A 13,103-nucleotide genomic window follows, 5' to 3' on the forward strand; every position below is an offset into this window, starting at 1 on the left:
CACTGACTCTTCAGAACTCAGGTAAAATACATGTTATTATATACAATGTAGAAATTGCTGCCTTTGTGTCAAATTGTACCAAAGAATTTCTTGTACTTCTTTATTTGTACAAAAAAACACTTTAACAAAAATGTATTTAATCTAAAGTTATCTTTAAATAGATTATTATACCAGAAGAATATTTTTTGCCAAAATGTAAAATTTTTAGAACAAGACCAAAACATGTAGATTATATCAGATTTACTAAAAGAGCAGCGGGGACATGAATGTGAAAGAGTGGGAAAAAATGTATTCATTTTATCTGGAGTAAGATAAGCATTATTTATAAGTTTCAAATGGGATTCTTTATGACTTATCAGAACACCACAAAAATCCAAAAGAATAAAGCTTTGCTCAATATTACAAGTCTCTAATGGAGAAATTTGAGGGATCCAGTAATGCAATATTCTAAGTGAGCTTGGCCTTGTTTAAGTAGTAAAATACCATAAAATACTGAGATTAAATGGAAACCAGACGTAAATTTATTTAAACATGATTTGATTTCGGCGTGCATATCGAAGCCGTCCCTGTCCCAGGCTAGAGAAATGAGGTAATGTCTGAGTTGAAAATAAGCGAATTGACTAGATCGAGGGAGGTTAAATTTATGAGAGAGAAGGTTAAATGACATAATTTGTTTATCCTCCGACAATTGATGTAGTAAATTTAAACCTTTCTCAGCCCAAGAATGAAAAACTATCTGGGAAAGACCTGGAATAAATTCAGGATTCCTTTGTATAGGAAGGAATTTGAAAAAATTTACATTTATCCCGAGACAAGCACAGGCCCTCTGCCAGGCTAGAATTATATTCTTCATAGTAATTAACTTATCTACAACTGAGGGAAGTTTATTAACAGGACATTGTAATATAGCTTTCATTGAAAAGGGAAAAGTAATATACTCTTCTAGGTCATAAGAGGCAAAGATACTAGAGTCCCATAACCAATCAAAAGCAATTTTAGCAAGTGTCACTATATTGTACAGTTTAATATCAGGAAAGGCTAGTCCCACCTGTCTTCTTTTTTTTGCATCAATCTAGGTAAGGCAATTGGGGCTCTTTTGTCTTTCCAGAGAAATTTAGAACAATGGGTTTTGAAAGCTACGGATGTCCGCCTTGTTAATAAATAAAGGGAGGATATGGAGTAAAAACAGAATCCTAGGAAAAATAATGACTTTAATTAAGTTTACACTTGCCAACAATGAGAGTGGAAGGGAAGCCCAGACTCTTAAATCCATTCTTGTTTTTTTAAATACAGCATCAAAGTTTAATTTATACCAGGAATTTGGGTTCTTACCGAGAGAGATATCTAAATATTTAATAGTCTGAACTACTTGAAATTGGTGGGGGAGGCTCAAACGAGTGGGGGATGTACCCATAAAAGTTAATTTTTCCTGAAATTAATTTTATATCCTGAAAAGGAGCTATAAAAAGAAAGAATTTGTAAGACTTGATGTATACTCTGAGCCGAGTTTTTAAGAAAGATAAGTAAATCGTCTGCATATAAAAGGATTTTAAGAGAATGGGAGCCAAATTTGATCCCTGTCAACACCCCAGAAGCAGAACTTTTTTTCACTTTCTGCGATGAGTTTTTTTAGCTAAAAATTTTCTGCAGGTCATTTTGATCAACACTAGAACAGTAAAAATAAAACCAAGGTTGTGATATACATTTTAAATGTTAACAGACCAAAAATGTATATCACAACCCTGGTTTTGTTTTTACTGTTCTAGTTGTTGAGGAACCACTGCTATTCTATAGTAGGCAAAAGTAGACTTTCATGTTCATCAATAAAATAATACTACTAATTATTTTATTTATTTTTTTAGAGATTGCAGTAATGCCAAAAGAACCTGAAATGTACTGGCCCTTGGAATGTATTCTTTACACTCACACAGCCAGTGAACTTAAAAAATAAATTAAAACTTTTTTTTTTAAAGCAGCAAGATACATAGAGACGCAAATGTAGATCATTTTATTAACACTGAGGGTGTGAGGACAGGAATGAAACAGAGGAGGAGTTTTGACTGGAGAAATACTGGAGAATTGAATTGTGGTCCCAGGGGGGCTTTGGTTAGGGACATGGAAGGACTGGTCACTGGAGTAAATTAACTTAGCATTTTCCTCTTCAGGGTAGACCAATTTTATTTTATACAGAATGAGAAGCGTCACAAAACAAGGTTCTGTTTCGGCTAGGGTTCCGGAAGCTGTACTACCGCCCACTCCTACAAAGCTCCCCCAGCTACCTCCCACTTACAATGATAATAAATACCCTGCTCCTACCTGGTAGTACGGTACATGACAAGCTCAAGCTGTCACAAATACTGTGTTGTGACAGCTTGAGCTGGGTGTAATTTTGGAGGAGTTGGGAGGTATCCTGGGTGGAGTTTAGGACAAGTGGGAGGTAGCCTGGGCGGAAGTTAAGCATAGTGTTAGCTTAATAGAGAGATGTGTGTGGGCAGATTTCCAGGAATTGCCGATTCCCATTTTTGATAATCACCAAATTAGACACAACACCGGTCCCTCCCTCTCTACTGAAGTCCGCGCCCAGGCTGTAAACATTTGTTGTGAATGTGTGCGCAGCGCTAGCTTCTTTTCATGTTCAGGTGTTGTGTCTAATTTGGTGACTATCAAATCGCTCTCTCAGGCAGCAAATTATTCAAAGCACTGCTTAAAACTGAGCCGGTGTTCTGTGAAGGGACTGAACTTTGTAAAAGAGCGAACCATGTCACTTCCTGTGACGTTTCATCAGCTGTTGCACACATATTTCAGCTAATGCGCATGCGTGCCAGCGTCATCACATACCTGGCCGCATACGTCACTGCTGAAATATTTAGCCCTGTGAAATTTACAAGCCCTTTCTATAGCGCATGCGTAGGATTTTCTATCCCAAATGGCGCGCTCATGAAAAGCTTGTTTATTAGCCGACTCGTCAATATTCTGAAATCCGCCCCCACTGCAACTACTCGTACTGCTGTAGAGCATTGTGCATGTCATTATATTTCATTATAGCCTACAATTCATTGTGCTTCTCCTTGTTAATAAAAACAGCATTTACTGCTGAAAAAACACGTTTAAAGAAACAGGTTGTTATATTTCTTTACAGCTCAAATTCATTGTGCTCCATGTTAATAGACAAAACATTTACTGATGCAAACAAATGTTTAATGAAACAGGTTGTTATATCATCCAATAAAAATTCATCAAAATAATGTAAGGGATTCTTTCATATTTCTTTCTTTCTCTGCATATCCTTTGTTGAAAAATAAAATTCTCTGGATATCCTTTGTTGAAAATAATTGATTTCAATACTACAGTACACAAAGAAACAGGTTTTAATATTTATCCAATAAAGATTAATCAAATAATGTTAATGCTTCTTTGAGATTTCTTTTGTTCTCTGCATATCCTTTTTTTAAATATGTCATTCTCTGCATATCCTTTGTTGACAATACTTTATTTAAAATACTCCAGTTCACGAACAAACAGTTTGCAATATTTATCCAATAAAGATTAATCAAATATTGTTAATGCTTTTTTCATATTTCTTTTATTCTCTGGATATCCTTTGTTGAAAAATGTCATTCTCTGCATATCCTTTGTTGAAATTACTTTATTTCAATACTCCAGTATTGGATGAATATTACAACCTGTTTATTCAAGTACTGGAGTATTGAAATAAAGTATTTTCAACAAAGGATATGCAGAGTGACATTTTTCAACAAAGGATATCCAGAGAATAAAAGAAATATGAAAAAAAGCATTAACAATATTTGATTAATCTTTATTGGATAAATATTGCAAACTGTTCATGAACTGGAGTATTTTAAATAAAGTATTGTCAACAAAGGATATGCAGAGAATGACATATTTCAAAAAAGGATATGCAGAGAACAAAAGAAATCTCAAAGAAGCATTAACATTATTTGATTAATCTTTATTGGATAAATATTAAAACCTGTTTCTTTGTGTACTGTAGTATTGAAATCAATTATTTTCAACAAAGGATATCCAGAGAATTTTATTTTTCAACAAAGGATATGCAGAAAAAGAAATATGAAAGAATCACTTACATTATTTTGATGAATTTTTATTGGATGATATAACAACCTGTTTCATTAAACATTTGTTTGCATCAGTAAATGTTTTGTCTATTAACATGGAGCACAATGAATTTGAGCTGTAAAAAAATATAACAACCTGTTTCTTTAAACGTGTTTTTTCAGCAGTAAATGCTGTTTTTATTAACAAGGAGCAGCACAATGAATTGTAGGCTATAATGAAATATAATGACATGCATGATGCTTTACAGCAGTACGAGTAGTTGCAGTGGGGGCGGAGTTCAGAATATTGCCGAGTCGGCTAATAAACAGGCTTTTCATGAGCGCGCCATTTGGGATAGAAAATCCTACGCATGCGCTATAGAAAGGGCTTGTAAATTTCACAGGGCTAAATATTTCAGCAGTGACGTATGCGGCCAGGTATGTGATGACGCTGGCACGCATGCGCATTAGCTGAAATATGTGTGCAACAGCTGATGAAACAGAACACCGGTCCCCCCCTTTCTACTTTAGCCCGCGCCCAGGCTGGAAACATGTGTTGTGAATGTGTGCACAGCGCTAGCTTGTTTTCATGTTTAGGTGTTGTGTCACTGTCTACTTTAGTGAAATCATTCAAAGCTATTAAAACTGAGCCGGTCCCCCCCTCTCTACTGAAGCCCGCGCCCAGGCTGGAAATATGTGTTGTGAATGTGTGCACAGCACTAGCTTGTTTTCATGTTTAGGAGGCCCTTGATGTGTGAGTGTAATAAGGCTGATTATTTTACCATTATCGTGTATTGTTAGTTCTTGTGGGAACGATACTGAAATGTAGTGCATTTCATTGCTTGTCTTCTGAGTTCACCTGAAGAACGTGTTCATTGTGGATATGAATTTCCATAACCTTAACCATTAGACACAACATCGGCAGCCAAATGGTTAAGGTTATGGAAATTAATATCCACAATGAACACATTCTTCAGGTGAACTCAGAAGACAAGCAATGAAATGCACTACATTTCAGTATTGTTCCCACAAGAACTAACAATACACAATAATGGTAAAATAATCAGCCTTATTACACTCGCACATCAAGGGCCTCCTAAACATGAAAACAAGCTAGTGCTGTGCACACATTCACAACACATATTTCCAGCTTGGGCGTGGGCTTCAGTAGAGAGGGGGGGGGACCGGCTCAGTTTTAATAGCTTTGAATGATTTCACTAAAGTAGACAGTGACACAACACCTAAACATGAAAACAAGCTAGCGCTGTGCACACATTCACAACACGTTTCCAGCCTGGGCGCGGGCTAAAGTAGAGAGGGGGGCACCGGCTAAGTTTTAAGCAGTGCTTTGAATAATTTGCTGCCTGAGAGAGCGACTTTACCCCTTCTGCTTGCCCATTGCCTAATAAATGTAAAAAGAAAAACATGTCCTGGGCGATATGAATTGCGCATCCCTGGCTGCACTTACCTCTCAGTCAAAGGAACAGAAGCCGTTCTGGCGGCTAAAACTAACAAATTAAGATATAGCTGCATCTAAAAAAAAGTATCAATTTAAAGTATCAATTTCATCAGCATCAGCCATTAGCCAATAATTTTAAAGTAAAAATGTGCCGGTTGCACTGCAGAAAAATAAAAAAATTCCTGTTGAAGAAAATTCTGTGCTTAACATAACTGGCAATTCTTTCTGCAGGCAGGCTCCACTTTCTGCGATATTATCGCAGATCGCACTATGTTCTGCCTTGGGGGTCAACACTTGTCGTAACCATATAGCTGAGGGGTCTAGGGCAATTTTAAATAAAAGTGGAGAGAGTGGGCAACCCTGTCTTGTGCCCCTTTCAAGCCTTATTCCAGAAGAAAAAACTCCATTAATGAGTAGATAAGATACAGGGTTATTGTATAGATTATGTATAAAATAGAGAAACTGATCTTTAAACCCAAAGTTCTCTAGACTTCGGGAACAGATGCTCCCAAACAATTGAGTCAAAACCTTTTTCTGCATCAACTTTGAGTAGCGCAATGTCTTCATGATTGCTTTTTTTTCTATCAATTTCTATCTTTTAAGAATATATATTGATTGATCTTATTGCTTTTTATGTTATATCAAATTCAACATTCTAATTCAACATTTTAAATTCAACAAACTAATTATCTATTAAATACATATTTGGACAGAGCCTATACAGCATTATTGGGGTAACAAATAACTATAATTAGTCTTCTATTTTAAATAATTTTAATTGCCTTGCTTTAGATAGTAATAAATATAATAAACTATTTTTAAAATAAACATTTTTAATCAAATTGTAATGTTAGCTAGATCGGATTAAAATTAATTTTAACCTAATCTTAGTATTTGATAATTAAATATAGATAATACATTTATAATTTTACTTACAATTCATTTATATTTGAGTAAACAAGACTTTATATTACTCATAGTGTAATTGATGATAAAGAAAATATGATCTTATATATCCTGAATTATTTATATATATATATATATATATATATATATATATATATATATATATATATATATATATATATATATATATATTAAATATATATATATAAAACAAATAAGGTAAAATATGTATTTAAAATTGATTGTTTGTAATCCTAATGTACAATTTTATAGAAATAGATTAATTGAGTTTAAACAAGAAATAATTGACAATATATATATAATAATGCCATTACATTTGAAAAAATGAATTGTAGAGAAACAATGATACACTAAAGAACGTACAATAATATAGTCAATTGTTTGTAAAATGAAATACCCCAAAATTATGGAAATATCAAATAAATGCAATATTCGTTTGCATACAAAAATATAAATAAAACTTTGAAATAATTTAGAAACATAATATACCTGTTTAAATGTTTATAATCATGTAAATATATAGGTATAAATGTATATTTTACCAAAATACCCTCAGTTATATAGAAGTATGTATTTATGAATAAATAGAACATATTCTTCTATGTGAAGAACATTGGATTGTTAAATATTGATATTTTTATGTCGGGTTAGTGCATTTGAAAATATGCAAACGTGTTTTCACACGAGTAGGGTTTTTTCCACTTCTTTCTCTCCTTTGACTTCTATAGAGGAATACGTTATTGTGCATGCAATATCCTAAATTTGGCTTTTTTTAGCGTTGGGTTAGCGCGTGAGCAAAAACAGATTACTTTCAACTTGTAATAAGAGAGAAACCCAACGGGCAAAAAGCTTACTTCTAGCGTTTAATAGTGCTCCACTTGTAATCTGCCCCAAAGTGAGAAAGGGGGGGGGCAGACTGGCTCACGGAAAATTAGCTAAAAAATATTAACCTAAGCCTTCCTGGGAGAAAGTGTAACAAGTAGACATTCAGATGTATTTTACAGCAAAAGGAAGCAAACTAAACAATGAATTCATATTGCAATAATGTTTCACTATCAACAAAAAAACACTTTATGCTTTATTGATAAGCCAAATTTAATGGTCCTTTAATACACTCTAGCGGGTAAAATGGACCAAAAGGACCACTAAATACAGTAGACTTGACAAATACATAATACAAAGACAATGCAATAGCACTTACTTTTAATTTGAAATGACCAGTAGAATATTTCCTACCAAATTTCACAGTTAATTAAATTTTTCCTCCCCCTGTATCATGTTACAGCCATCAACCAATCACAAGATGCATATACGTATAAACTGTGAACTTCTGCACATGCTCAGTAGGAGCTGGGGCCTCTGAAAGTGTGCATTTAAATAGAATGTGCACGTTTTGAAAACAGAAGTATATTGGATTTTTTTTCAATTGTATGCTTTAAAGGGACACTGAACCCAAAAAAATTTTTAATTTACTCCTATTATCAAATTTTCTTCATTCTCTTGGTATGTTTATTTGAAAAGCAAGAATGTAAGTTTAGATGCCGGTGTTCTGGTAAGGGGCCGAACTTTTGAAAAGAGCGAACCATGTCACTTCCTGTGACGTTACATTAGCTGTTGTACACATTTTGGCCCTAATGCGCATGCGTGCCAGCATCATCACATACCTGGCCGCATACGTCACTGGGAAACTATTTAGACCTGTGAAATTCAGAAGCCTTTTTATAGCGCATGCGTGGGATTTTCTATCACAAATGGGGGGGGGTTATGGAACGCTGTTTATTCGTCCCTGCATGACAAACAGCCACTCGGCTATCGCCACTGCTTCTTCTGCTGATCCAATGCTTACTGCTGCAACAAATGTTTAAACAATGACATTGAAGGGAGCCTGTAAAAAGCTGCATTGGATCAGCAGAAGAAGCAGTGGCGATAGCCGAGTGGCTGTTTGTCATACACGCACGGAGACTCAGCTTAATGGGAGTAGTTGCAGTGGGGGAGGTGGACTTCAGAATATTAGCGAGGAGACGAATAAACAGCTTTCCATAAACCCCCCCCATTTGTGATAGAAAATCCCACGCATGCGCTATAGAAAGGCTTCTGAATTTCACAGGTCTAAATATTTTTACAGTGACGTATGCGGCCAGGTATGTGATGACGCTGGCACGCATGCGCATTAGGGCCAAAATTTGTACAACAGCTGATGGAACGTCACAGGAAGTGACATGGTTCGCTCTTTTCAAAAGTTCGGCCCCTTAACAGAACACCGTCCCATTTTTGGTGAACAAACTGGGTTGTCCTTGCTGATTGGACAGCACCAATAAACAAGTGCTGCCCATGGTTCTGAACCAAACATTTGCTGGCTCCTTAGCTTAGATCCCTTCTATTTCAAATAAAGATAGCAAGAGAATGAAGAAAAATTGATAATAGAAGTAATTTAGAAAGTTGCTTAAAATTGCAAGCTCTATCAGTACCCCTTTAACTAAATTATGAAACTTTCATTTTTACTTTAGTGGCCCTATAATGGGTATTGTGCACACTCCAAACAAGTACAAACAACATTTCCTGGGTATGTGTTCACAGAAAATACAGCAATGTGTATATAAAATGCACCAGCAATGGGGCAGTTTGTAACTAAACAAAATATAATGTACTGAAAAACTGGTGTCCAACATATAATATTTATCGTGCTGCAGTTTTACCCAAAGATAACATTCAGCAGATTTAATGGATATCAATTGTCAGTTATTTGTTCAGCTTAGTACTAAGCCTTTTTGCATGCAAAGCTAATCTTAGTATGATGTAACAAGTTTTGGGATCCTGGTCACTTACTCAGTCCGTACAAGATCTAACACCAATGGTTTTCCATCCAGCTGAAACCCATAATGCACCAGGTCTGGATATTTGCTCTAAGACGACAAAGAAGAGGAACAGGTTACATGTCAAGTGTGATCCTTAAATATCACAAGTTCACACGACCAGATCAACATCCCCTTTTGTATATTCCCAGACTTTCGCTTATATTTGTCTTTAAGTGTAATCTTTCATACAGCATTAAAGGGACAGTCAACACCAGTCAATCCCTTTATTACCCATTTCCTAGTTTTGCATAACCAACACAAATATATAAATAAATTTTTTACCTCAGTGATTACCTTGTGTCTAAGCCTCTGCAAACTGCCCCCTTATTTCAGTTCTTTGGACAGACATCCATTTTAGCCTATCGGAGCTGGCTCACTGGAACTCCACGTGCATTAGCACAGTGTTATCTATATGACACACATGAACTAACACCCTCTAGCTGTGATAGGGCCTAGAAATTAACATATGAACCTCCTAGGTTTAGCTTTCAACTAAGAATACCAAGACAACAAAGCAAATTGGTGATAAAAGTAAATTGGAAAATTGTTTAAAATTAGATTCTCTATCTAAATCATGAAAGTTTATTTTGGACTAGACTGTCCCTTTAATATTGTTCCCATGATGTTTTGGAACTAAATTTTCCATGATGCTCAGCCAGCATATCAGCTGTCTGAGCATCATGGGAAATGTAGTTCCAAAACCTCTGGAGGGCCAAGTTTAAGGATGTCTGATCTAGAGGGTATTTTCATATGCAGTGAAGGGGGGAGTGTCTGCTGCTCCTGATTTCCCAGCCCCTTTCACTGGGTGTCCCAGCCTAACCTCCTTAATAGTGCAAAACTGGGAGCTTCTAAGTAAGTTTTTAAAAAAGTTTTATACTGGATTTTTAGATCAGTATCTGTGCATAGTCTTCTTTATAGTAGTGTCCATTACATGCAGTTATATGAAAATTGGTATACACTGTCCCTTTAAGAAAAAATATTTAAAGGGATAGAAAACCCAAATATTTTCTTATATGATTCGGATAGAGCATGCAATTTTAAGCAACTTTATTATTTACTCTTATTATTATTTTTTCTTCGTTCTCTTGGTATCTTTATTTGAAAAGGCAAGAATGAAAGTTTTGAAGCCTATTTTTGGTTCAGTAGTCTGGATAGGACTTTGCTGATTGGTCGGTACATTTAGCCATCCAATCAGCAAGCGGTACCCAGGCTCAGAACCTAAAATGGGCTGGTTTCAAAGCTTTTATTCCTGCTTTTTCAAATAAAGATACCAATAGAATGAAGAAAAATGTATAATAGGAGTAAATTAGAAAGTTGCTTAAAATTGCATGCTCTATCTGAATCATGAAAGAAAATGTTTGAGTTTAATATCCCTTTAAAAGAGCTTATTTGCACATTACAAGTAAATTAAATATTGTTTTAGAAATTACATTTTACATTTAATGTCTCTTTAATGCATGTGTGTTGTATTGTACCAATTGTTTGTATGTTAATATATTTATTTTTTACAAGACCAGAAAGCTCAAATAAATACACTGACAGCTTAAGTTTTACTTTTTACACTTTAAGCTAAAGTAAAAATCTCAGACGCTAAATTTGGATAACGTAAAAGATTAGAGCTTAGATATATAAGGGTGGAGACATTTCTGGTTTAACAGCAGTTTAAAAAAAATTGCAAAAGGAACAAGCCAGCATCAATGCTATATTTAAAAAGGTAAAATAGATCAGATAGTTGTGTAATATTTAATGTGGCTATCAGATGTGCAAATGTCATAAATCATAAATAAATGTGGAAAGCAAATATTTCAAATAAGCATGTTAAAATATTTTAGTATGAAAAATGTTTCAAGGGACATGAAACCCCAAAAATGTATTTAATCATTCAGAAAGTGCATAGAATTTTAAACAACTTTACACTTCACTTATCTTATCTAATTTGTTTAATTCTCTTGTTATCCTTTGTTGAAAAGCATACCTAGGTAGGCTCAGGAGCTGGGAGCTAGCTGTTGATTGGTGGCTGCACATATATAATCTCTTGTCATTGGCTTACTGATGTGTTCAGAAAGCTCCCAGCTGCTGCTTCAATAACGAATACCGAGAGAATTTGAGTTTTAATTCTCTTTTAAAGGGACATGAAACCCAAATGCTAAATCCCTTGAAAGTTACGCCACATTGCTGTAAAAAGCTGAACATGAACATTTCCATGAAAAAAGGGAAGATATTTTACCTCACAATTTCCTTAGTAACCACATCCTACTGTAAATGGGTTTTAAACGGACAGTGTACTGTAAAAATTGCTTCCCCGTATTGGTTTCTCACTGACTTGTTATATCAGCTGAAGAAAATTAAATGTACTGGATTTTGCTCCTATAGGATCATTTTTGTAATTGAAATAGTTGGTTTTGCTCACTGAAACCACAACCTAATATGAACATCCAAGCATTGTCCTTGCGTGTAGAGAGAGTGAGATAAGATATGAAGATCTGCTCTTTCTGCAGGCTCAGTCCATTTCAGTGGACATGTTCCTGAGAACAATGAATTGTGGTTTAAATGAGAAACAGCAGATATTCAAAATACAAAATAAACATAAAGGATCAAGTTACCCGATTTAGGGCCAGATTACAAGTGGAGCACTAAATATCGCTTTGATGAAAGCGATATTTGCGCTGCACTGTGTAATACAGGCGCACGATAATGCAACAAGAGCACCCTTCCATAGGCTCCTATGGGAGCCTCGTTCTGATGACGTCAGAGAGCTAATTGCTACCGTGGGCAAGGTAATTTAGAGCTCCACTTGTAATCTAGCACTTATTATTATGGTGAAATCCCACAAGATGACAGTAAAGCAAAGTCTGAACTCCACACTCACCACTAATGATACTGATTGGTTGTTTTATTTTTATACTCATGAGCACTTAAGCTTAAGACGTTTTGAGGTAAAATATCTTCCTTTTATACACAGATGTTCATGTGATATTTTCTAGTCAGCTTTTCACAGATATGCTGCATGGGTTTCAAGTGATTTAGCATATGGGTCCCTTGAAACATTTTCACTTTTGAGGATAAGTTGCTTAAATTGATGCATTTTTGTGGACAACTAAATATGCAGTATGCATGCTCATTGGCTGACAACATCCACATCTGTGTTGGTGGTTAGATATCTAGTTACAAGAGAATATAAGCAAAACATAGCTTATATCAGTACAGTGCATGGAGGAGGAAGTTTCGGTGGGTTGAGCAGTGCGCTGAGACGTGCGTGAGCCATCTCAAGGGCCCTAGACCAGGTTGTAACCTGACTTGGTCGGGCAAGGCGCTTGAGTGGGGCTGAGCTGGGAAGCCACTGCTTGTTCCTGGGGAGCAGCGGGTGCGGTAAAAGCGGCACCCGGCTGGATCCAGCAGCAGGGAGGAGCTCTAAGATCGCCACGTGGAGGTAGCGTGGTCAGGAGAGCAGAGAGAACCGCAGCTGAGAGCAGGAGATGCCACCGAGTAAAGCAAAGCAGCACCGGATGGTCCCGGTCAAGTTACCACCTAATAACAGTAAGGAAGCAGTGGAAGGCAAGCAGATAACTCAAGCCCAATGGTCAGTTTATATCAGTACAACTATGTTTTAAAGGGACATTAAACACTAAATAAATGATAGATAGAATAGTGCATTTAAAGAAAAGATTAGTCTGAGAATAACATGGAGATGTATTTGTTAAAGTTTCTTTAGTTGTTTAAATATTGACAAAATAAGTGTAATGTTTTAATGTCTATAAAACAATGGGAGCTGCCATGTTGTAACTT

At 35.7% G+C, this 13,103-nt stretch overlaps 1 protein-coding gene across 1 annotated transcript in view; it reads right to left on the reverse strand.

The window, feature by feature from the left end:
• Nucleotides 1-13,103, reverse strand: part of LOC128663672 (zinc metalloproteinase-disintegrin-like batroxstatin-1) — a gene marked incomplete in the record, with an annotated part of 230,860 nt that overhangs the window by 183,695 nt on the left and 34,062 nt on the right. The window contains 1 exon segment of the mRNA XM_053718114.1: nt 9,289-9,365. Within this exon segment, the coding sequence (XP_053574089.1) occupies nt 9,289-9,365 (77 nt within the window).

The sequence above is a fragment of the Bombina bombina genome, chromosome 6, assembly GCF_027579735.1.
Source record: "Bombina bombina isolate aBomBom1 chromosome 6, aBomBom1.pri, whole genome shotgun sequence".
NCBI lineage: Eukaryota > Metazoa > Chordata > Amphibia > Anura > Bombinatoridae > Bombina > Bombina bombina.